The 26884-nt window shown below is 37.9% G+C and overlaps 1 protein-coding gene across 5 annotated transcripts in view; it reads right to left on the bottom strand.

Moving 5' to 3' along the window:
- atp10d (ATPase phospholipid transporting 10D) overlaps nt 1-26884 on the bottom strand; it is a 51293-nt gene that overhangs the window by 14550 nt on the left and 9859 nt on the right. For 4 of the 5 annotated variants that reach the window (XM_088355230.1, XM_088355228.1, XM_088355229.1 and 1 more), the window contains exons 2-18: nt 26238-26550; nt 24748-24942; nt 21959-22163; nt 19546-19631; nt 18777-18883; nt 18451-18582; nt 14510-14622; nt 14178-14430; nt 13712-13926; nt 13004-13192; nt 9599-10103; nt 9421-9527; nt 6362-6488; nt 4882-5066; nt 3376-3661; nt 3211-3287; nt 122-247 (exon numbers count right to left, since the gene is read on the bottom strand). In XM_088355230.1, coding sequence (XP_088211356.1) covers nt 122-247; nt 3211-3287; nt 3376-3661; nt 4882-5066; nt 6362-6488; nt 9421-9527; nt 9599-10103; nt 13004-13192; nt 13712-13926; nt 14178-14430; nt 14510-14622; nt 18451-18582; nt 18777-18883; nt 19546-19631; nt 21959-22163; nt 24748-24942; nt 26238-26500 — 3171 coding nt within the window. In that variant the 5' untranslated portion in view covers nt 26501-26550. Of the gene's footprint in view, nt 1-121; nt 248-3210; nt 3288-3375; nt 3662-4881; nt 5067-6361; nt 6489-9420; nt 9528-9598; nt 10104-13003; nt 13193-13711; nt 13927-14177; nt 14431-14509; nt 14623-18450; nt 18583-18776; nt 18884-19545; nt 19632-19986; nt 20235-21958; nt 22164-24747; nt 24943-26237; nt 26551-26884 lie in introns of those variants that run through there. The other variant, XM_088355233.1, reaches the window with a different exon arrangement.

Raw genomic sequence — 26884 nt, 5'->3', positions numbered from 1 at the left:
CATGGGATCAAATACTTTTTACTCTGTATGTACAAACCCAACAATTAAATATAAAACTTATTTGTCGTATATTACCTTTAGGTTGTTTTTTAAAAACACAAAAACTAAAAAAAAAACTCACCACATTCTTGTAGATGAAATACAACATCATGTTTGCAAGTCGGGAGAAACACCAATGGCCATGGACCAGCAACAGCTTTCTGAGGTGTTTGAACCTAGAAATGGCAAAGTCACTGGACATCACAGCCTACAATGCAAACACAAAAACAATGAGAATTAAAACACACATTACATAGTCCAAAAAGATAAAAATAATACACTTGCATAAAGGAATTGCACAAGTCTTTTTCCAAATGTGAAAAGAAATAATTGGGTTTTATCCAACAGGTGTAAGTCTGCATAGACATAAGACTACCAACTTTTCAGAAGACTTTCATGATAGTCCCAACCATTGTTTAGGGCCCGGTCACACAGCCGTTTGCGTCTGTATTGCAGGTAAAATTTTGCGATTTTTTTTTGCCCGTGGTAGAAAATGCGCAAAATTGGCTAACCCGCTGTTCATCCGTGGTATGCCCGCAAAACAGACGCCGGCGACTGTTCCGCTTCCTCATCGCGTCAGTTCCACGTCCTTTCCGCGTGTGGACCACGGGTATAAAAGCTGCCGAGCCGGGCTGTAGAAATCATAACCGCTCAAGACACAGTCCCGTGAAGATCAAGATTTCAAGCTATGGCACCGAAGAAGAAGCCAATATGTTATTATTGTAATAGTTTTTCATTTTTATTTTATTAGAATAGAATAGAATAGAATAGAATAGAATATGCCTTTATTGTCATTGTTACAACATGGGATATGCTGTGACAACGAAATTGGACGACTCCAGTCCCACATTTACAGTGAGGATAAGGAAACAAAGAAACAAAGGAACAAAGTACTGGGGACACTGAAAAACAAAAGACGAACTGGAGCTCGAGCCGCAGCGTCTAGTAGACGCGCCGCCATCTTGTTATGAAATGAAAAGAAATGTCAAGAAATAAAAATGGATTAAGACGAGGTCACTACGGTGACGGGGATCCATGTCCACCCCTTGACGTCTCGAGCACAACTGACGTGTGCTCGGCAAACCGCGCTGAATATACGCGGAGAAAGGCGTTTGACCGTCACACGCGTTACACACGCCAATTCACGTGATTCAGCCGCGATACAGACGCAGAACGAACGTGCTATGACCGTGCTCCACCCGCTAAAATTCCGCGTCCTACCCGCGTGTAACCGCGCCCTGGCCGCGGCCGTAGCACGTCGTTCCGCGTCTGTACCGCGTCATATCCGCGTGTGTACCACGTGTGCCGCCCGCGGTTAACACGTGGTCTAAAGTTTTGAGCAGCGCAAAACTATTTCGCGCGGCCAACCGCGTGTAAATTTCTTGCCGCATGTAAAGCACGGCTGTATCTCGTCTGTATCGCGATCTCAAAGCGTCCAACATCGTCTGCTTCACGGGCAGAAATTTCTGGCCGTGATTCAGCCTCGATACGCCCGTGAAAGGCTGTGTGACTGGGCCCTTAAGCAACTTGATTGGCATTAAATGATGAGTTCATTGGTATAGGTGATCTAGATTGTCTTCCCATACATTGTAAATATAGATTTACATACTTTTCATTTATTCATTCATTATCTGCACCACTTATCCTCAGTAGGGTCACGGGGGTGCTGGAGCCCATCTTAGCTATATTCGGGCAGTGGGCAGGGGACACCCAGAACTGGTTGCCAGCCAGTTGCAGGGCACACAAAGACAGACAACTCACTCGCTCATTCACACCTAGGGACAATTTGGACCGGCCATGCATGTTTTTTGGAATATGGGAGGAAACCGGAGTGCCCGGAGGAAACCCACAAAGACACCGGGCAAACAGGCAAACTCCGCACAGGAATGTTCGATCTCATGACCTCAGGACTGTGCCGCACACGTGATAACCACTATGCCGCCGTGCTGGCTACATACCTTTCAGCTTACACAATTTTATCATCTTCTAATTCTATTTTTTCATTTTATTTTTTCAAAATGATTGTGTTAAGAAATGAATACAATTTGAATTATGCATGGAATGTTTTGCCTACCTTAGGTGAAAATTATTTCAATTTTTTAAACTCTTAACTATCATGTAAAACTTGCTTTTGTCCCAATTTAAGACTAATTAAATTCAAGGCTGTTCTTGACCCGTGATAATAGCGCATAAAAGTGGATCCCTATCTCTTTTTATCACCCTCTCTAGTCCAGCCCCAGAGTTTTTTTTCCTACCATTTGTCCCCCAAGCTTGAGTGAGTTTGACATTACTGCTGTACACCGAAAAACAACAGCGACCACATGATGAATGTGCTGTATCTGAGTCAGATCAGGGGGATTCTTCTGTTACTGGTATAAATTGTTTAGAATTCAATATATTAAAATTGTATCGTTTACCAAATTGGTCGAATTAATTATCTGACTCCATTAACCAAACACCACCTAACAATGCGCGCTCGTTTCTTGTTGGGAAAAGATGGACAAAAATAGCCGACATTTTCACACGGAGGCAGATTTAATTTCTTAAACAATTTAGCTAAGTGAACTCCATCGAATATACGGCCGAATTAGTGTCGCTCGAGTCTTCGTCAAGCCTTCTCTCTCAATCTTTTCCCTTTTTTCCTCTGCCCACGTTTTTGCCACAGGCTGGTGTGCCGGCTCCTCCCATGGGCGTGCCAGGAAAGCCCCCCACGTGGAGTCCACCCCCTCGCCTCAATGTCTGTAGAAACTCAAAACAACGCAGAGTGTTTATCAAAACAATGCTGACGTACTGCGTCAGAGTTCTGTTATTAACAGAACTAAAGAAAATTTTCCGCATTCGGATCAGCGTGACCTGTCATTGAACTTCAGCGTACCCGGTGAAAATCTTCTTTGCACTCGATAAATGTAACTTGTATTTAATCATATAAAATCCTTTATAGTAAAATGTATAAAATCCTTCAATATGGAAGCCAGTACGATCTGTTCCATGTGAAGGAGCAAACCCCTAACCCCCCCAAAAAATGTCCGGGACGGACGGGCACCACCAGGCTATACTTGCCCAACACACACCACAGATATTGGTGCTCCTACGACCCTGGTGGTTAAGGGATACGAGCCCCATAAAAAAGTGTAGTGCCAGTAATGCCATGATTTTTCTTGTGAGGATTACCTGCATGCCTTCCTGACCAGATATCCCAATACCAACATCTGCCACCTGGATCATGCTCACGTCATTAGCTCCGTCACCTACAATGGCATTTGTTGAAAGTGATCCATTATGAACCTTGTACAGTACAATACGGTTTAGTTTTTTAGTGATGAAGGTTGCATTTACCCACTGCCAGGGTCATGACTTTGAGCTGGGCCTGTATCAACTGCACCACCTGGCTTTTTTGTCGCGGCGTGGAGCGACAGCAGATAACAGCTTTGCAGGAATGGCTGAGCTCCAGAAAGCATGTCGAGTGTTTTTCAAGCGTCCAGTCTAATGTCTGACCATCTACGACCATAATGAAGGCTGAAGATAAACCTCCATGATACTCTGCAGTTGCCTTTTTCATCATCTGCTCTTCACTGCGCTGTACATTCAACTTGAGGTCCTCAAGTATTGCAGCACAATCACCCTGAAATATAAAAAAAAAGATGTGATGACACACCCTTCTATAACCTTCGAAAATATCTAGCATTTGGAAGTTTCAGGGTTCGTACACTTTCAAGGCAATTTTTTCTATTTTATCCAGTACCTTCAAAGAAAGAAATCCAATGTGATCAAAATAATGTGTTTTTCTGTTCACTTTGATGACTAAAATGAAGATACTATCTTGCTGATAGCACATTCATTGTGCTATTTGAGCTGTTCCTATCTATGCTCTTTGATGTTTTTGTGTCAATGGACTGCTATAAACTGACATGAATTCTGCCATTCTGCTTAAACAACGCATGCGCAGCTTGGCCACATCACACTTGTATATAAACACAGAAAGGGTTTCTTTAAGTGTTGGGTAATGATTGAGTTCAACATGGACGACAAAAAGAAAGTAATGTATGTATAAAAAGCAGAAAAATGAGCCAAATTTGGCCTTACTTTATGGAATTGAGTGCTACGAAGCAGAGTACATTGTTTCAATCTTGAAGACTGCTGATCTTTTGCTTTTTAATTTACTAAATGAGATGAGATATATATATATTTTTTAATTATTTTGTTTAGTTTTTAGAGGATCTGTGTCCAAATTGGTTAAAATAGAATTATAAAGAGTTAGTTGTTTAGCATTTTATCATATATTTATAGCACTGAAGAGCTAACATTTTATTTATATTTTATTGTTTTGCATTTTCAGGGATTTTCAGTGTTGTAAATTTAAAAAAAATTTAGATCTGTAAATATTTTAATGTTTGATGTGTTTTCAGGAATCTCCCTGCCCTATTTATTACTAAATATTTTGTGGTATAATGGGTTTTTTACTGTTGATAATATATCTCTAAAAAAAGAAACATCTGAGAAGCCGTTTAGGAGCCAAAGAAGTCAGTTTTCTATATGGAGCCGTCTTCTTGGGTGCGACCAGTACGGGGAAGTGATGCTTCAAGTGAAAACGTTATTATGACAATTTACAAGAGCAGATGTGTCGGCGTCATTTTCAGACACTTTTTTTTTTTTTTCTCAATTTATTGTCTTGTCTTTTGAGTCAGACTGCCAAGGAACATAGCAATAGCAACAATTTAAAACATTTTCAAGCAATTCACGTGAAATTCAAGCATTTTCCTGACCTTGAAAACACAACATTAAAAGTCAAGCATTTTCAAGGATTTCAAGCACCTGTACAAACCCAGAAGTTTCATTCCTCACCTTGCTTTTACTGTTAACAGTCAGAATGTGGTCATCGGGGTGGATGAGTTTACAAGCATAGGCGATGTTGACAGCTGTCTCTTGTTTGTCTCCAGTGAGGACCCAAACTTTGATACCTGCACGCTGAAGAGATTCAATTGTCTCTGGCACATTTTCTTGTAGCCTATCTAAAATTCCTGTGGTACCTGGAAAAAAAAATCAAATGTTCATTAGCTGTGATGAAAATGATGATAAATCTGACGGGCTGCAATTCACGATTATTTTCATCATCGATGAATGGGTCGATTATTTTTTGGGATAAATCTGATTTCTTGAAAGAAAAACATTATTTCTTCCACTTTATTTAATATTGAAATGTTGGACAGATAGAAGAATATTGCACAAAACAATATAATATTATATAATATTAAACAATAAAAAATTCAAGTATTTGTCAAATAACTTGACAATAAACAAAAATACATACAAATATATGCAATTCAACTATGTAAGATACTCTTTTCCTACCATCTTATCCAAAGATCATATTATATTTGAAATTATCATACAAAACAAAAAAGAAAGACCGTGTAGCAATTTTTTTTATCCACAAAAATTATATCAAAAAATGTTTAACCTACTTTTTAGTCCCAGTTTGAAAATGATATAGAATATGAATCAATCTGCCGATAGTGTAGAATTAAACACGTGATTATTATTCCTATTTTTATTCTATTTTTTTTAACTTTCCAATATTTTCCTCTGTACTTCTGCAGCACTTTCTCTTCCCTTGAAAAAACTTAGTTTAATGATGAAACAGTGAAACACTCTAAAGTTTAAACTTTCATGCCAACTTAGTTTGTAATGATGCAATGTTCAATAAAAAGAAATGTTTTCAAATGTAATATAACTTTTCTATAAAAATGGTCTTTATGCCCTCTGCCAGACCAAAAGTGGTACTATACAACGGAATTGTGTGCACTCTTATTTGCATTGATTTAACGTACTTAGTGGCTCATAAATCATGTGATATAACAGACCGATAATCTAATTAATTGCCAACGCTTTTAATAATTGATTTTATAGATTAGTAAAGGAGAGTTACGCCGGCTCCATAGTTTTCGTCTATCTTGTTTCAGACTGATGGCGATGTTTCTCTGACGAGTATATTTTAAAGTATATTTTGAATCCCAAGAGTTTAATGCTAGTGACTGATGACATCGTACGGACACGTATTTGTTGATCAAAAGTTCTGAAGTTCACAGGCGGGCCGTAGGAACATTAAGGGGTTAAGTTCCTGTATATTATTAAAACTCTTTATGTGTACTATCTTTCTTTGTAGATATCTTATGTTTCAATGTGCGCACATGCGGCTAATAGTCAGGTGTGGCTTATGTATGTACAAAATGATTTTACTTTAAAAATGTACTGGGTGCAGCTTACAATTAGGTGCGCCTTATAGTCCGAATTTGACGGTATGTGAATGGCCGTGACTTCATACCTAAAATTGTGAGGTTGGTCTCCAGTCTCTCAGCAGATTCAAAAAGCAGCTCTTCTCGGTTCTCTATACTACTCTCTGCTTGCAAATGACTCTTCCGCCACACTTCATACTCATCTTCCCCAAGTACCTGGTCCACAAAGAGGATAAAAATAATAAAGCATTGTTCAAAAAAAATATTATTAAAAGCAAAATACAACCACTCCTTCCAAAAATAAACATTTCAAATAACAGAAACAATTAATAAATAGTGTTACACTGCAGTCAACTTGCTTTTGAGTTAGTATGAAAAAACACAAGGTTACAACACTTTTTATACTTCCACAGTTGTGACTTATACCCTACAATTGAATGTATACCATTATTTAAACTATTTAATTTTTAAAACCAAAAATGTCCAGATTCTCTAAAAACTGGGATGTGTCTCTGCTTAGAAATAAATATTTACACAAATCCTTCATATCTTACATTATACAGTACATCATAATCCCTCAATAATATTTAGGAATTAACAGCTAGAGCAGGGGTCGGGATATGGCTCCATAATATGGCCGGATACGGCTCGCTTCATGAGTCCATTAGGCTCGGAGACAAAATCATCCTCAAGCAAATTATGTCCTTCTCACTCTGATGAGAGCAGGGTTGAGTCTATTGTGCACATAGCCGACATAGCGCAGTTCGGTCCTGTATATAAAAAGCTTACTCGCCACTACAGTTAACAGTCGAGGCATCACACCGACAGACTGCTTTTTGGATGTACTTTGCTAAGGAATTCTTTACATGGAAGCTCATAAAACAATCTATGTTTATTGTTGAGACACTTTATGATGAAAACCCATAGAAGAAAAAGGAAACACCCAGAAATACCTGGCAAGCACACAGAGCAATTTGCATGGGTGAGTGCTAGGGGTGGGCGAAGCTGTATACACAGCGCACTTCTCTCTGCCAAAGGTAAATACATTGAAAAAGTATCAATCAAAAACGCGACAATTCTCTTTCCGACGTCAATGTCCAGTCGCTGAAGTTTCCTTTAATTCTCGAGGAAAAATTAAAAAATGAACTACAGATGTGAAAACGTTATTTATATTAAAAAAAATGAAGGTCAATGATCTTAAATGATCTTAAGTAATTGAGGAAGGGGAGAAGTTTAAAGTGATATATTAGTTGATATGGGGCACTGTTATCAGATCATTTAACGTCACAAAGTGAAATAAAATCCGCTTAAAAAAGAGATTTCGTCTGGAGAGCAGGTTTGGTGGTTTTGCTGACATTTCTCTTAAAATATATGGTATATATATATATATATAATTTGTATTATAGCTCTTTGGGTCAAAATGCTCCCGACCTCTATGCTACTGAGCCAATATCCAGTAGCTAGAAAAAAACTCACCACTGATGAAGGTAATGCTAAAACCAACGAAGAGTGTAAATTCCGAGTCAAAGCATTAATGAAGGTTTTTTTTTTTTTTTAAACTTTACTTTTAGCATTTTTAAGCTCTTCACCAAAAACTCGCAAACTTCTCAAACCCAAGGCCGTTCTCCTCCAAGTTGTTCACGTCATGTCTTTCGGGATCATGTCACCATTCAAAATAGCGACTACCATAAAGTATTTTTTTGTATATTTAATATTTAAATCATTATTCTCTGTATTTTTAGTGTTAATGTGTTTAGATGAAAATGTAAAGTTCATTTTTTTTCAACCACAAGGTAAGTTTTCAATTTGTCCATCCACATTTAAAAGCATTGAAAAGGTATCAATCAAAAACGCGACAATTCTCTTTCCGACGTCAATGTCCAGTCGCTGAAGTTTCCTTTAATTCTCGAGGAAAAATTAAAAAATTAACTACAGAGTTCCCGCAGTTGTGGCGTGGCTCTGGTATGTAGTCGTTAGCACTGACTCGTTAGTATTTAGTCGTCAGTATATAGTCCTTATTATCTACTCGCTTGCATGTGGTTGAGAGCATTCAGGGGCACTTGACATCACAGTTTGTTACCTAACAATAATAAGAGATTGCAGTCTCAAAAAAACAAGAAGATGCCTTCAGGGAAAGTCTAATAATCACAGCTACAGTGATAACAAAGTAATTAGACTGTGTAAAAACACAGTAATTACACAGTAATAACACAGTAAAGGCAAAAATGAATGAAAATGAAAGGACCCATTTATTCCGGCTGGGAGAGATAGAACACTAGCAAAAGACAAAGTACACGATTCCCAGTTAATCCAGAATTTTTGATATACAATAAAATTATATATATATATATATATATATATATATATATATATATATATATATATATTAGTTTAGTTAGTTTTTACCCACCGACCACGCTCTGATCTGCAGCTCCGGCTATCGACCCGTTGTGCCCATTGACCATGCTCCGAGCCACCCCCCGGCTTATTGACCCATTTTGCACGTCGACCACGCTCTGATCTCCTGCCCCGGCAAATCCACTCGTTTCCGCATTCCGACCATTCTCCAATCCCATGAGCTCCTTGCTTCCCCTGCCCAGCGAGCACCGGCTCCCTGGCGTTTATTTCTCCGCACCTGACTTCCTCGATTATCCAATAAACTTTTGTGTGAAACACTACGCGTTTGGGTCTACCATCTGTTCTGGTTCCGACAATTTTCTCACAATTTAAGTTCATATTTGTCTTGATTTGTTGCGTGGTCTATAGAGTTGAACTTCCCACAAAAGTGCGAATGGCAACAATTTCAAGCACTTTCAGGGACTTCACGCAAAATTCAAGCATTTTTCTGACCTTAAAAATACAAGATTGAAATTCAGGCATTTATGGTTTTCAAGCACTCAAATAATACGTGCTCGTCTTCAGCACTGTTGGTGTTTTTGAGCCAAAGGCTTCAATGCCAAATTCCCCACGCCGTTGGTTCCAGGGTGTGCACCCGGCTTAAAATATAAGAAATGGACGTGATTTAGTTCATTAGTATGTCTGTTTAACCCGTAACTTTAAATGTGGTGTGGCTCCGGAATTTACAGTAATAAAAATAAAGATGATTTCAGTCTGGAAAAAAAAGGTTGGATAAGAAAAGCGTAATTACCCTTTTAGCAATGAGAAGAGTACGGAGGCCTTCTCTAGCATAGTTGTTTACATGCTCTTGGGTTTGCTCTCGTATTCGACTATAGGTCTGCTGAGCTTGTTCTGCTTCTAAACATGAGCCCAACACACAAAATATTGTAAACATCAAACTGCCTTCTTTCCGCCATCCATCTTGTTACCTTGAGGTGTTCCTAAAAGATCCATGATGACTGAGTCCGCACCCTTGGTCAAGACCATCACTTGTCCTGTGAGCGGATGGCGGACCACCACAGACATCCTTTTCCTGTTTGAGTCAAACGGCAGGACGTGGAGCAGCTGGACAGCCATGGTACCTACTCCAGGCAGGTCTACGAAGATCCTATCTGCAGATCGTCCTCGCAGGGTGCAGTGATATGCTTTCGCCGCATGGACCAGAGCAGCCTCGTCTGGACTTACCGCCTCGTACAATAGTTCATCATTTGCATAGTTCTTAACACTAACTTCATTTCTCATGTCTTCAGCGCTAGCACTGGTCCGATCAGAGTCTGAATTCTTACTACAGTCAAGGTCATCGGTATTGGTACAGCTTCCTCTGGTACGAGTAGTTGGATTGGTGAAGAAGGCTGAGAACAGTGGGTATCTGAAGCGCTGGAATAACACTTTTATATCATCCAGAGAATTTCCGCATGTTTGCGCCTCGGCCCCCTGTTGTGGGAAACAGTAGCCGACAGCATGAGACTAGTGCTATTGGGCTTCAACAACTAATCGATAAATAGGCTTGTTAAAAGTGATTGGCATCTAATCAGATCATTGAGCCAATAGGTACGTTAAACCAATACAAATAAGAGTGAACACAATTACGTTGTGACGCTGAGAGTTGAAGAATCAGTTGGGTCTGGCAGAGGGCAGAGCGACCGTTTTTGTAAAATAAAGTTAGCTAACATTTTTCTTTAACATTTTTTTCTAGAACACTGCATCATTACAAAAAAAATGCCATGGAGGTTTCAACTTTATAGTGTTAAACTGATTCATTTTGAAACAAACTTAACACTTTTTAAGGGAATAGAGAGTGCTGCACCTGGGCGAGAGCGTCTGATGTTGCGAGACCCGAAACACTCAATGAACCCAGGAGACATCATTGATGATGCGTCCCAGTTGCATCCAGGAGATGTTTCTTTCAAGTCAAACTCTACACATGGGGCAGATTCCCAAGCATATTTTATACCAATTTTATATTGGGAATGTTCATCATATTCAATTATTCAACCAAAACAGACATTTTTTGACAACATTTTGAAAAGTGGGTTTATTTTTTATATGTAATTTTGTGTATCAAAAAATTTGCTACTCATGAAATACATTATTGCTCTTTCTTTATGTTCTACCTAAGTCCAAACATAAGATGATCTTTGGATAAGGTGGTAGGAAAATAGTATCTTACATATTTGCAGAAGTATAGCAAACATTTCTATGCATTTTTTTAATTATCAAGTTAATTGACAATCAATGGATTTTTTTGTATTGTTTATTATTACAGAATATTCCGTTGTTGTGGATTTACTTAACTCTTGTGAATCTAACCAGACCATGTTTGTAAATAATCGTTTCCTGAGTGGAACAATACAACAATTTTTGAGCGAGTTACACCAGCTTTATTGTTTGCGGGAATCGTGTTTCAGACTGATCGTGATGTTTCTGTGATGAGTACATTTTGAAATGGTCATCACATCTTGAATCCCAAGACTTTGCCAGGTATATGTGGCATGACGCATTTCAGTGACTGGTGACATCGTGAAGACACGACTTTGTTTATCAACAGTCTGCCCGGGGGCAGATGGAACGTTAAGGGATTGAATGCAAATCTTGAAGTACAATGTCCACTGACAGTTGATCATCCCTGCATCATTTAATTTGTCACATACAAACCACGACCCACCAGCAACAAACATTGAATGCTGGGCGTGATTACTACAGTAATGCCTCGCTGTATCGCAGTTTTCTTTTTGCAGTTTTAATACTTTGCTGATTTTTTAGCATGCATTGGGTTTTGCAGCCAACAGCACACTGCAAATTATATCGCGGGGGCATGTTGTGGAGGGCTGTGTGTGTTCGGTGGGTGTGACCGTTTGTGTGTGCGATTGTGACAGGCTGGTACATCCTGCCAGTCATATGTGTCCACCAAAAACGAACAGCATAGCATGGCAAGAGATAGTATTTTAGCGGATCATTACATTGAAAATAAATTCATCCATTAAATCGGACTCTGAGGAAAGCCAGAAAATCAAAAAGAATGCCGATCACTACGTGGTTCTCTGTGGATTGTCATTGGGTTCAAGGATGAGATGAAGGCAACAGCAGAGCTGCAGGTCTGGCCTACTACTGCGGCTATGTAAAACCCATACAAGCCACCTCTACTGAGCCTGTATCTCACCAACGCCAGACCCATTACCAATAAAACGGATGACCAGGAGCTAGCGCTCTGAGGAAACCGCTTCATTCATGACTGTTGAATTCCATTTATTACAGAAACTTGGCTCAACCCAAGTATCCCTAGAATGCAGCAAGCCGGCTGCTCTCTACATCGCTCCCTTACACTGAGAGGAGAACCTCTCCCATTTTGTTGTTCTATTGCATAATGACAATAAAAAAATGCATTCATTCATTCAATGCCAATCCTATGTTGTTTTTATATTTGTAGATGAATAGTTATTTTGTTACAGTCATATATAGTATATGTTACTGAAATCAAATAAATAAAAGTTTCTACTTTGCGTTTTTTGACTATCACGGAACCTTTTTTTGGGGGCGGCAGTAGCTCAGGAGGTAGAGCGATCGTTTTAGGATTAAGGGATCCCAATTCGAATCCCGGCTTGTCCGTGTTACATGTCGAAGTGTCCTTGGGTAAGACATTGAACCCCCAATTACCCCCAATAAGCAGGTTAGCGCCTTACATGGCTGCACACATCACGGCCGCTATTGGGAAATGTGAAGCACAATGTAAAGCGCTTTGGGAAGTCATTGACTTGAAAAGCGCTATATAAATGCAGATCATTTCATTTCATTTCAGATCATTTCATTTCATTTCATTTCATTTTTGGAATGCAAACACTGCAAAAACGAGGGATTACTGTACAGTTACAGTGGCGCAGTTTCAAGCACACAAGAGAATGTTGAATTTACATGTTAATTAACAATTATAAAATGAAATACTCAAATCAGAAGGTAAGCCTATATGCGCATATTTGGTTGTGTGTCACCAGAAGCGAATCGTAGGCAGCGTGTGGGGAAGGGGACGTGGCTTCTGCAAGAACAACAAACCCATGGGAAATTATAGGGCAAACATTTCAGTCATTTTATTTGTAAAATTATTTTTGCAACACGCCATGCCTGGAGGAACAAAAAACTGAAAAATGATATTTTCAAGTGGTTTGAGGCCCAGAGACAAAACGCATATGGAGTGTCGCGCCTAAGTGTGTCATTGCATGCCCTCACGATTGTTTGAGCCAAAAAATATGACGTTTTCGCTGCTTCTATAGGTTGATATACATTGTGAACAAACAAGGAGAGCAAATGTCTTCGATGAATACAAATGGTTGGTGACTTACCATACGTTGAGGCCTCATCGGCGTTGAAACCATCACACTGTTGCAAATTGCCAGTGCCAGGAAGAAGTCCGTGATGCATTCGAGTTCCAAAGTGCATGACACCACCAAAGAGACATCGGCTGAAGGCACCATTAGAGAGCAAAGTCTGCTCAACTGTTTTAGTAGCTCAGGGTCTGGTATCACTTCCTCCTATAAGGGATGCAGAACAAGGTTATTTGTTTGAAAAAAATATTTAAACGTCAAGTAAAATTTTGTTTAAACATTAGTTAAATTGGTAATATCAAAGATTAAGTGTTTTATTCTTAAAATAAAGTGTAAAAAGGAAGGCAAAGTAACTATTTACCAATGTTTCTGACTATGTATATTAAAATAACAAGCAAAAATACATGAACTACGATATAAACCAAGTGTCACCTAAGTGGTGCCTGCCGTGTAGTTACTAGTGCTACGTCATTGTGATTTTCTTATTCGTAAGTAGGGCAGCGTCTGTACAATACTTTTAATTTGTTAACAAATGAATGAGCCTGTAAATTGGTTTTTTCTTTCATTTCAATATAAAATAGCGTATTTATTAAACAAACAGATAAAAGTTTCTACTTAATGGATTTTGACTGTCACGGGTCCTTTTTGGAATGCCACTCGTGAAAAACGAGGGATTACTGTATTGCAGAAAATTATTCTTAAGCTGTGTGAGTCAGTGACACTAACCATTTGGGTGCAAGATGCACTTGTCCCAGTGAGTAACTGATTTGAGAGTTGCTTGTCTTCCTCAGCCTCATCAGAGAGCAACTGAGGGGAAACTGAGCTGCTGTTACAGCTAAGGGAATGACAGCTCAGAGATCGACCTGTGCCGCCAGATTTTTCAGATTCGGAGCAAGGCGCGGATCCATTCTTCTCCACCTTGTGAAATTCAAGTCTACGACCTGGTAAACATGACACTAGTATTGTAGTTTAATGCTAGAGAAAACATTCTTTTTTATCTGATGTTTGATGCAATTGAAACATTTCGATGTTCTCCCTCAAATTACTCCATAACCAAGAAAAATTAAAAAAAAAAAGTTTAAAAAAAATAAACACAAGAACAGAACAGCTGTTCTGCACTCCAGCATATTTATACCTTGCCTATTGCAATTACCATTTATTACTGTAATGGATTTTTAAAATAAAAATGTACCATTTTCTTTATGAGGATATTCAATCCCATAAATGCTGCAACGGCGAAACACCATGTTGTTTTCTGTGAGAGTTCCTGTCTTATCAGTGAACAAGTGCTGGATCTGACCCAGGTTCTCTGTGATGTTGAGAGCACGACATTGGATCCTGCAATCCGCAAGCTCATTGTAGAGGGCAATATCATTTTGAATAAAGTACACCTGCCCTAGTTTCACAATTTCAATGGACACATACAGAGAGATGGGTATCAGCACCTGTTAGAAACAACATATTAGTAACATTTTATACATAAAATAAGGAGAGAACAAAGCTAATGGCAAATGACCAACTTACTTGCAGCACTATTATCATGGTCAAAAAAACATAGAAACCAGCCAGAGCAGAAGGTATTGCTGCATCAAGTTGAAAAACTGCATTTTTAAACTGTTTCAACCAGAGTCCATGGCCTGAAAAAAAATAAATCCATGCTACTTTATTTTAGAAGATGGCAATCCCAAAACCAGTTCAATCACATTTTTACCACTGTTAACAATATTGTGTCATGTTTTAAAATGTTGTTTTCCATGAAGATACTGACTTGGCTTAGGATGTACATGGTTCGTATACCTTTTTCATAGCCAAATTCAAATACTTTTCAAGCACGTTCAAGGCCAATTATTTAATTTTTCCAGTCTCTTCAAAGACAGAAATCCAGCACTGATTGTTTGCTGTTGACTTTGATGAAGAAATCAGAGTCGCTATCTTGCTGCTAGCACATACGCTGTGCTAGTCTGAGCTGTTCTTATCTATGATTTGTTGGTGTCAATGGGTTGCTATCTGCATTCAATCTTTCAATCTTAAAGACTGCCTATCTTTTGCTTTGTTCTCCTTATGTTAATTTGTATTTATTGCGTGCTTTCAGAGGATCTGTGTCTAAATTGGTTAAAATAGAATTGTAAATAGTTAATTGTTTTGCATTGTATCAATTATTTATAGCACTGAATAGGTTATATATATATATATATATATATATATATATATAAATAAAAATATATATATCAATTGTTTTGCATTTTTAAGAATTTTCTGTTGTTGTTCAGCTTTAAATCTGTTCAGTGTGTAAAAAGCTGAAATTGTTTGGTATTTTAAATTTTTTTGTAACTCTGTGAATATTTTAATGTATATTTCATGTGTTTTTCATGAATCCTGAGAAAAACATGAAATTTCCAAATAATGTGGTATAAAATATTTTTGGATTGTTGATAATATATATCACTAAAAAACAAAACATCAGAGGAGCCTGCTTTTTTCAGTGAGCCGAGCCAAAAGAGCCGTTTCGCTAAATAGAGCTGTCTTCTTGGGTGTGGCCAATAGGGGGCGCCTTTATATGACAACGCCATAAAGACAAGCCACCAGAGCAGGTGTGTCAGTGTCATTTTCACGCACCATTTAAAAAAAAAAAAACGTTATTTATTGTGTGCTCTAGAGTCAGACTGCCAAGAAACATGGCGATGGCGACAATTTAAAGCATTTTCAAGCACTTCACCCAAAATTCAAGTATTTTCACAACCTTAAAACACAACATTATTAATCAAGCATTAAGGGTTTCACGCACCTGAACAAACTCTGGATTTATCAAATTTTACGGTTCTTTTTTCTACATACAGAACTCAGTGACCTCAAACAACAGGGCTATGGTTTGATGCACTTCACATTTAGTTTTTTAATGGTACTGGAGAAATTGGAAAATTGGCTTTAAGAGTCCATGAAAAGTGCTTGAATTTGGCCATGAAAAATATGTACAAACCCTGCCCCAATGATTATCTTTGTGTGACGTCTCACAGATTTTGGATTGAGCCAGCAATTTTAAAATCTTGCCTTGTGAATCTTGCTTTAGTCACATGTACTTCTACTAAACACCGAAGCAAGGCTGTTTGCATACCAGTTAAGTACAAGTAGTTATGGACAAGCACCCGTGGCAGGGTGTTGACTTTGACCTGAATACATACCCTGGTCCTGCCTATAGACAAGGGTTTGGCAACCTATGACACGCGAGCGCACGGCAAAATAGTAATGATTTTTTTTTTAAAGCGCAAATTTAGACATTTTCAGTTGCGAGGCGTGTTGTTTAGAGGCTTTACGGTCACGCCCCTCCTCCTCTGCTCCGTATGTGAGCGTGTGTCTGCGCGGTGTCGAGGAGAGGAGGAGAGATCCGTGTTTTAACCCAGCATACGAAACACAGGTGCGCGATAAACAAATGAATCATGACGGTTCCTCCAGCGAAAAAATTTCGTACTTTTCAGCCAGCGTGGGCAAATGACAGGGGCTTTGTGCAAAAAAAAAAATGACCGTGCTGTTCAATGTTCCCAATTTTCCACGGGTCTGAGCGTTCACACAAAGTCAGTGAGCAGCGCTTGAAACAACAGTGAGCAACCATAATCCTAAGTGTGGCAAGATAATTAATTATCAAACATGTCCAAAACTTGACATCAAGTTACATTTTGCTGAGTTTCCGGCCATGCAAAATTATTTTTCTCTTTTGAATGAATTGACTCATGTACTATTGCAAAGGTTGTATGGCCTACAAACGTCGTTTGTTCTTACAATTCTTTCACAAGATATCCATTTCTTTTTATTTCCTGATATATTTTGTCGCATTATATTAACATTTTTGGGGGCTTATTTAGTCGGTTGTGAGATACAGAACTGTACTTAATCACATTTTTAGTGGAAGTACAATGTTGGCAACAAGATTCACTTGATATATTTGGAAATTATTTGAATGCAACACAAACTTTTTCTTCTTTTTTCCATGTTTTTTTTCTACTTTTTTTGAAATTCTTTAAAAAAAATCTCATTGTGTTTATTTTTTCCGAGCTGTTCCTTTTTTTCTTTTTGTTCGCTGTTTACTTTTTTCCTACATTTCTTTCTTTTCTTTTTTTCTGGCTTTTTTCTAAATTTTTCCTTCTTTTTTCCTCTTCCTTTTGTTTCTTTTTTCTCAGCTTTTCACTACTTTTTCATTTTGGTATTTTTTTTATTCCCCCTTCCTTTAAGTCATTTTGTGCATCATTTTACATAATATTTGGTCATGTTGGGATTAAAGAAGCAAAAACAACCCGAAGAGCCGTTTAGAACCCGAAAGAGCCGGTTCCTTTTAGTGAGCCGAGCCGAAGAAGCCGGTTCCCCGACAAACTCTACTAACTTTACTCAACTTCGTTCTCCTTCGACTCGACTTCAAAATACCGCATTTAGGACACAACGTCAGGGGAACCAGTGTATTTTTACCTTCATGCACTGTAACTTTGACTAAAGTCGCTTCTTAATAAGTAATTTTGAGCCCTCATTTTTGTGCGCTGGCTAGATTTTCTTGTGCGCTGAGAGTGTGCAAGCAGTGCGCAATTGTGCAAGCAGTGCGCAATTGCGCACGCGCACAGCTTAGAGGGAACATTGGTGCTGTTTGTGCATTATGCCTCGAGAGTGTTGTACCTCGCACATCAAGGGTTAAACGTCAATACGTCATGAATTATGAACATGAATTCAAGGACGACTCTGACAAGGCGGAGACATTAAACGCTCTGTGTCCAGGTATGGCAAACAAACACAGACCCTGAAAACCTTTGTCACTGCTATATACGCCATTTCTCACTGAATAGCAAAGCACCGAAAATCTCATGCGAATATATAAAAAAAAAAATTAAAAAAAAATTAGTTATTTTCGAGGTCGGAGGTTTTGTTTGCTGGCTTGCCTAACAAATAGACAATCAAAAACAAGAATGAAACACATCCCAATGTCAGCCAGAAGTGTTGAACATCAAGAGGAGGGGCTGGCAGAAAGCGTGCGTGTGCCTGTGTGTTTCAATTTGATATTTTCTGTTATAAGATTTCATTGGTGAATAGTATGGTAGCTGTCCATATCACTTGTTTTTTGATTATAGTTCATTGTTGATGAAGAATGGTATATTCTTGTGGTCAAAAGTTGAAGTCATGGATGTCTTCAGGCCTTTCCACGCGTTGCTCACATTCATTTTTTAGTTTATTGATGAACAAGAATAGTGCTAGATAAATAGGTCAGTCATACGATTTCAATGTCTATCCATGTTTTATATTTGGACTCCAGTAGTGTAAAATGACAGCTCAGTTGGATATAAAAAAACGTTGTGCGAGTCATTAATCTTGGTGTGGCACATTGATTTACAAGGAAATTTGAAAATGGCACTCCTCACTGAAAAGGTTGCTGACCCCTGATAACAATGTACAAACAACATTTTTTTGTATGCGTCATTGTGAGTACACACCTATAGCAGAAGTGAGACACATGGCAAACAGCAAGAGTACACACCACATGATATCAACATTGAGGTGCTTTTCCAATTTGCTACGTTTGTACCTTGGCCCGCTGTTGTTCATCATGGCTTTGGTCTCATGCCCTGTGTTGCAAATTAATAAAGGATATTTGGTTTAGGAAGAGAAGCCGCCTAGCTGTACAAAACAAGTCAGAAATATGGGAAATATTTAAATCATCACAAGTGAAGGTAAGCTAAACATTAGCATGATCATGTCCATTAAAACGCAAATGAATCTTTTCATCCAAATAAAATAGTCAACAAATTAAAATTCTTACCAGCATAGACCACAATGCCAACCGCAGTTTTTGTATTACGAATAGTGCAACTTCTCAGCAAGAGGTTCTTATTGTCAAGTCCAACACGTGCCCCACAAGAGTGTTCCCTGAGGGAAACATTAATGAATGACACAAGTTTAATAAGAACAAGACATAAAGGACTCAACACTTCAGACTGCCATTGTAATTGACAAGATGGCAAAAATCGATCCAAGGTTTGGTGAGGCTTAAGGTCATCACCTGAACTTAGAATCATAGTCAAACTAAAATATTCCTTTAGTTCTTGTGAACAAAAATCTCATTGCTGGTTGGATACTTGAGAATGTTCAATTCCAACACCAGGCATTTAAGTTCTCTTCACCTTTTACTTAGATATATTTGCAATTTCCGCTCATGTATTATGAATACGTAATTAAGCAGCAAATACAACCACTATCATGTGAAGAACTGAAAACTTGTGTTCATATTATAAGGTCCGGTTCCTGCATAACTACTGTATTTTGACTCAATTCAGCACTGTTTAACTACATCTATTGAGCAGAGACTTGGAATAATACAACTTTGCACTTATACATTAACACTATTAATTAACTTTACTTAAACTTTACAGACCTGGTAAATGAAAAAAATATATATCATTAGTGTTGACTATCTGAACCAAATTCAAACATGATAATGCCAGAACAAAGTAAAAACGTTATCTTAAATTGTACGGATGTCCAGCCCACTCTGTAGCATTTAACCCAAATAGACCTTGAAATGTACTTACATAAAACCTCGGAATGTGCGAAGATCATTGTTGGGATTCTCACATTCAATACGACTCTGGAAGATCTCAGGGTTAAACTCCTCTGCCTTTGGGCAAAATGCATAGAAAGATTAACTTAAGGACTCCTTTGAAAACTTTAATACAATGTAATTAAACTTAAATCTCCAAAATTCAACTCCAAAGCTAACCCCCATCTATAATTGAGGTTACTTTGGATTTAGGAGACTAAATACATTTAGTAACATAACATTTCCTAGGGATAGATTGAGTACCAAGTTTTTTTGTTTTTTTAAATAATTATAACAATATTTTGAGAGAAGCTTGTACTTGTGCCTTGTAAACATTCCCAATCACTGGAGTTCAAAGTCGAATTTCAATTATTATATAATTGTCAATTAGCTCCGACACCATGAAATAAAAGGCTTTGCCATATATATTTACCGGTATTTATATTGTTAATGTTAAGTTTTTGGATGATGATGGACCCATGTGGAGGAGGCAGAAACTGGAGGCAGGAGTGCTCAAAAAGAAGGATGTATTCAATAACAAAACCAGGATCAAAGTTGCAACAAAGAAGTGGGCACAAGGCATCCAACAAAATGTCCAAACAAAAAAAACAAAAACAGAAACAAAAACCAAAAATGAACAAATCCAAATTAGAAGCACTAAACATAGAATAACACTTGGAACAAAGAAACCAGAAACAAACAAACTAACCTGACATGAAGGTGAATACAAAAATGACAATGAAAACCAGGATGACAATGGCAGACAAAATGAAAAATGGACACAGGTGAGTGGTGATTGGACACAGCTGTACCCAGTTCAAACCTCGGTTGGGGCCTTCTGGTGGTAAGAGGTGGGTCAGATCCCAACACTCCAGCTAATTTAAAAAATTGATGTTTTGCAAAATGCACTTATTGACATGAAGTGTCGTTTAAGATTACATCGATGCCACAGCAACTACGACCCCGGTAAGTCTTGCGATAAACATTGCTTGGCATGTTAACAATGTCGAAAAAATCAGTGGCGCACCACAACACGCATTAATTGTAAGTCATCGCAGACCTGGAGCTTGTTTTGCCCCTCTAACCCCAGGAACTCTCCTGGTGGCAGAGTGATTGCTGGGAATTCTCTCTGTCAACCCAAATGATTCCCTAGGTGGCAGCCCAAAATGTTAAAGAGCCATATTGTACCACAAAAACAATAAACAAATTGGTCTGGAGCCACATAAAAATGAAAGCTTTATATAAACCTGATTATGTGTATTATCTGTATTAGCCTACTATCAAAATGACTAAGTTTAATGCAGCACATCCTGTGAAGAATGATGCACCACATGACCACTCCATTGTAGGATACTTTCTCAGGGTTAAAGGGAAAGTATGTAATATTTAGTGCCTCCTAGTGGTACAAAAACTACTGAGCAAAATTACATAAACTATCATGTATGTATTTAAATATGTATATACCGGAGCCATTTCCCCCTGGTGGGAGGTGGCTAGAGTCAAAAACACGCTCACATTCTTGACTCTTTCTGGGAGATTGTTGAAAAGGAGGGGATTCCCAGCCAGCCTCCCTCAACCAGGCTGATGGGTCACAACACACAAAACGATCATAGTAATGTCAAATTTCATAAAAAATCATAAGCTTCAATTCATATTTTTGAGTGTTTTTCAGGGGATCCGTTATTTAATTGGTTAATAAAATTATAATAAAAAAAGTTATTTTTACTTTCCACAAAAGTTATTTTTTTGAATGTATTATTTATTCATTTATAGCAAAAAGTTCTTTTTTTTGCATTTTCAGGGACTTTGTGTTGTTGCTCGATTTTAAAACTGTTCTTTGGGTAAAAAGCTAAAACTGTTTCGTATTTTACAAATGTAATTTTTTAAATCTGTGAATAATTAAATTTACAGTCAGTGTTTTTAGGGATCCCGTGCAAAACAAATGACTAATTATTAAATACTTTTGTGCATAATGTTTTGTTTATTATTGGAAAAAACAGCCTTGAGAGGGATGGGCACCGCCAGGCTGTACTTGCCCAAGACAAACCACAGGAAATGGTACCCCAACAACCCTGGCGGTCATGGGATCTGTAAACCCTCAACTCCTTTTGATGTATGAAGCTTTGAATGTCATTTGTCACGCTATATTTGATAGCTCCAAAAGCTTCTTTTTGGAGCAGTGTGATTAAGGAAGTCCAAAACATGGTTCGAGGTATGGTTTTTATTTCCCCATCTCTAGTTTGTATTTGTGAAAGTGTTATTTTGTTGAATTTTATGTAGGAGCATTTTTTGCAGTTGGTGTAAAAAGTTCTACATATACATTTAAATGAGTTTTCTTATAATATGTATCAAATATATTATTGGGCCTAATGCCCAAAGATATGAATAAAAACAAATTCATTTACCTCCAGTGGAAGGCCTGGCACTATCTGTCTCTGTTTCAGGTTGGTCTCCCCATCCAGGTTAGTCGTCTCAATGTAACATATTCCATTGGGATCAGAGGAATACAGGAGCAAAATGTCAGCTGGGATAACATCATTGCAGGATAGGCGGACAAAGTCTCCCACTTGAACATCTTTCCAGCATATTCGAATATAAGCTTTTAGCTTGCTGTTAAAAGAATAAACATAAAACCGTTTTTATATTAATTTCTAAATATTAAAACGGCAAAAATGTTGCATGTGTACCCTCCCAAAAAAATGTATTCGTTATTTATGCTGCAAAACGCCAACGGATGAGTGTCACCACACTCCTGAAGCTGTTTTCAGCGGTCACGGTTTGCCATTATCCTCCAATTGTTTACGTCGCGTCTTTTCGGATCATGTCACCATTCAAAATAGAGACGACCATACAGTTCGATAGCAATTAGAAATATAGTATTTACCAGCACCGAAAGAAAAGGCAAATGAGGGCTGATGTGCGAAAAATGTTAGACCTATATTTGACAGCATCCTGACTTGTGTGGTTCACATACGAAATTTCCCTATGAGCCGGCTACCCACCAATCAACAGCTGGTTCCCTCTGGGATACCCTTTTTCTCATGTGATTGGTTAATATGCATTTTAGGGGGGACCCTTTATTGTTGACTTTTAATTTGTTAAGCATCAAAAGGTTTAAGTTGATTAGTATTTTATGTTTTTTGTAGATTTGTATTGTATCTATTTATTTTGTTTCTTTTTTTCCATTGTTGTCTTTTTCTTTCTTGGGCTTTTTTGCTCAGAAAATTTCAAATTCTTAGACATACAACTTATTTTTCAAGTAACAAAAAAAATTACAAACTGTAAAATAAAACATACTGTGTCAATCGATATTGATTGGAAAATGTTAACAATATGTCCAGTTCCTACAGATACTTGATATTTTTCCATTATGATTTTTTAAAGCGCCAGGGAGTGCCAAGGAGCTGCATGTGGCTCCAGAGGAAGTTTAACAGGATAAGAGTCTTACTTTGTTGGCGGTACAAAGCATCTTCCTTTGCCTTTTGGTGCTTTTGTTGGTCCATTGCATTTTGTTGACTTTTAGAAAAACTTGAAATTAAAAATTATTTGCACATACCCAATGTAGGTTTTTTTACAACACGCACAACCCAGACTGCAATGTCATTGACGCAAAGGCAGAAAATGGGCAGAGTGGCTATTTGGCCAATTAGAACACAATGCACGGTGAAAATCAGCAAAGTAGAGAAACTGCGATAAGTAAACTGCGATTCAGCAAGGAATTACTGTAACTCAAGCATTGGCTGAAGGCAATACAGCAAACAATATTTAGCAAGTTGGATTAGTTTCCATTGCTACAATAATGCAATAAAACCAACACTTGTGTTTAGTGTGTGGCTCTCACGGGGTCTTTGGACTTGTGGCTTGCTTAATCGGTTGAATTGTGTCTGATACCATTACATGTGAAAATGCTTACCTGTCAAAGGTTTTATGGATTGTTTAACGTTGCTAGAGCGTAAAGAAAAAAAGAAAAGAAAAAAAATTCAAACTCTGAAAATTTTAAATGCAAAATCTCAAAAGCGTTATGTAGGCCTTATATGGTAGGAAACAAATACTGCCTCGATCTATATTAATTGGAAAATGTTAAGAATGTGTCCAGTTTCTGTCCAAACAGAAACTCCATATTTTTCCATTATACAACATTTTAGAAAAAGTGCGAAGGAGCCACAAGGGAGCACCAAAGAGCTGAATGTGGCTCCAGAGCAAGTTTAGCAGGACGGCAGTTGAAATTTGATGGCAATAGAAAGCGCCGTCTTCTGCGTTTTGGTGCTTTGGTCAATTCAAATACATAAATTAGCATTCCCAATCTTAATTTTCTATTGAAAATAAAATCATAGGTCAGGAAATTTGTATTTCTTTAACATAATGGAATCCCTTCATAGAAATCGTCACCATAGCTTGGATTTGGCATTGACGCAGCTGACAATTTACTATCGATTTCAAGCAATCTTTGTTTTGTTCCCACAAATATTATGTGATCACTTAAAAAAGAAAAGATTGACCTTTAGGGGGAAGGGGGGTTGCGAGAGTATTTATTCTTTTGGGGGGTGCGGGGCGGAAAATAATTGAGAAGTACAGCACTGGACTAAGTTTCATGGCACACTGATAAGTGAAATCCGTTTTCAATATCGAACACCTGCAGAGAAAATTTCAGAGGATGCCAGTTCATTATTTTGTCTATTATTGCGAACTGTTATTCCTTATTTTACTCATACCCTTGTCATTATTGGCCAATCATAATGTTGTTTAGGGTGAATCTGCTTTCATAACATGAGAGATTTAATAAAATGAAAGTGCTCAAAGGCATTCCAATGAAACCAGTTGGACTTTCTTATCTGAAGGCTTCTCTCCCTGTCCTTCTTGCAAGTTCAAAATCCATTGACGTCTTCTCTTCTTATTTTGAGTGTCTTCTAATGTTTAACCCTATCACACACTAGTGTGGTGCTTCCTTAAAACTGTTTCCGGAACACCAGTCTACTCCATGGCTAGTAACGATGAGATTTTGTGAATTTCCCTGCGGGGATGAATAAAGTATCTATCTATCTATCTTTTAAAGTGACTGCCCTGAAATATGTAGAATGTGTTAAATTTCGAATAAACTCGTGTTAAACAAGTGAAAAAGCTGCTTATCTTTGACAGCAGACACATACAAACTCAAACGTATGCTAATGCTTTTCTCTGAAATTACATAGCATACCTGCTAAAGACGTGTATTGCACTGTTGTTGATTTTTTTGTCAAGGAGGTAGCGTCTGAAGTCTTCCAGGGCATCTTTGATAGCAATAACTGTGAGTACCATCAGCAAAGGAATCATTGTGATTTCCTTCTGAAAGGCTTCAACCACAGGCACCCAATTCAGCAGAATCAGAAAAAGAAAGTAGAGGTTGGCCACCCTGCATAGAGAAATACAAATTAAATTAAATTAAAATAGTTTGAAAAAAAAAGTAATGCAAATTTAGCTTGTGCAACACAGTTGAAGGATAACTTTTGTAAATAGTAAATTATCCTTGACGATCCATTTTCTATGGAAAAAAAGCTACAACAAAATCAAAGCAAGCCTTTTGTTTTAATCTAAAGAAACTAAATTTTTTCTTGTTGTTCTACTCTCTGGAAATGGATTTACAATGGATAAGGCTTTAAAATATCATCCATCCATGATCTGAACCGCTTAGCCTCAGTAGGGTCGCGGGGGTGCTGGAGGCCATCCCAGCCATCTTCGGGCAGTGGGCAGGGGACACCCTGAACTGGTTGCCAGCCAGTCGCATGGCACACAGGGACAGACAATTCACTCGCTCATTCACACCTAGGTACAATTTGGACCGGCCAATTAACCTAACATGCATGTTTTTGGACTGTGGGTGGGTGGAAACCAAAGTGCCCGGACGAAAGCCACGCAAGAACGGGGAGAACATGCAAACTCTGCACAGGAAGGCTGGTAGCTGGATTTGATACCATGACCTCAAAACAGGCACAGACACACTAACTATGCGTGCCACTCTTTAAAATATCGATGGATTGCAAATTTGAATATGCAAATGGACAAGGACCTACGTTTCCTGGGAAAAGTATTTTTAGAAGGATGAGAGCATTTAGTATATGTAGTATAGTATGATATATATATAAAATATATAAAATTCTTCTTAAAATTTCCGTTGGGTGGGTCGTACTAAAAAGCCTGACCATTTGCGCGCCGTTTTTCCACCTCTGCATTAAAGGGACATGTGTATCATTTGACCACAAGATGTCACTGTAATGTGTAATGTAACCGAAAGCGAGTGCTAAAAAGCACAAGGAAGATTACAAACTTCTACCAAAATGCACCATTGTTATTTTAATTTTTTTTACCCAGCCTTTCACAAGGTTTTTGTTACTTTGGGTACCTGAAGCAGCAAGATGGCGACAATATCACTAGATAAGGTTCATTTTATGTAAAATAAAAGCTATTTTTTTACCCATAAGTATATCAAAAATGTATGTTTATATTATGGTTATTGTATCTTGCTTAGTATTTCAATAGTTATTTTTTTAATGAACTATTTTTTTCTACCACTAACAGGCGCCTAATAATACACGCTGTCCCTTCAAACTTTCATATCAAAATGGCAGGCGCAAGACTCCTGGTTCATAGTATATTACATTTCAACCCATCTAAACAACAAATAGGTTAGGTATTTATTGAAAATCTTACCTGTGAAACTGCTGAAACAGATTCATGGGGATGAATGTCAGCAAAGTATACTTGGTAGTGTGGATCTTGTTGCCCTTATAACCTTTAGCAATATCTCTGTATTCTTGCTGGTGGGACCCCTGCCCAACAATTATGGTTCTTCTATTTTCTCTACATTTCTGTTGTGAGATGTGAGAATCCTCCGAACTCTTAGTGTCACCTCGGCCCCTTCCTCGACCTAACAGTCGCTGACACTGATGTCGTATCCGTTCACATGCTTCCATTTATGCAGTTTGTAAGTCGGGCCTTGTTATTGAAGTGTCTTCATCCTGTCCTGTAAGAAAATATAGACATATTATATATAAACAGTCTTAAAAATGCAGAATGTACGATTTTATCCACCTAAAAAAATTGTGATCCGGTTTGTACACCTTATTTCATGGTTTGAAAAAAAATCAAGCAATTTTCAAGCACTTTCAAAGCCAATTTTTAAATTTTTCCAGTACCTTCAGTGGAAAAAAATCCAGCACGGATCAAAAGAAAGTTTTTTTTTTTACTCTGATGACTAAAATATGCTAACATATACTTTGTGCGACTTTGAGCTGCTCTTATCTATGATCCAAGATCTGTTCGTGCTGCTATAAACTGACATGAATTCTGTCATTCTG

Source organism: Urocampus carinirostris, chromosome 15 (genome assembly GCF_059441175.1).
Source record: "Urocampus carinirostris isolate Australia breed hairy pipefish chromosome 15, RoL_Ucar_1.0, whole genome shotgun sequence".
NCBI lineage: Eukaryota > Metazoa > Chordata > Actinopteri > Syngnathiformes > Syngnathidae > Urocampus > Urocampus carinirostris.
Note: the sequence above shows the minus strand (reverse complement) of the source record. Positions and strands in the feature narration are given on the sequence as shown.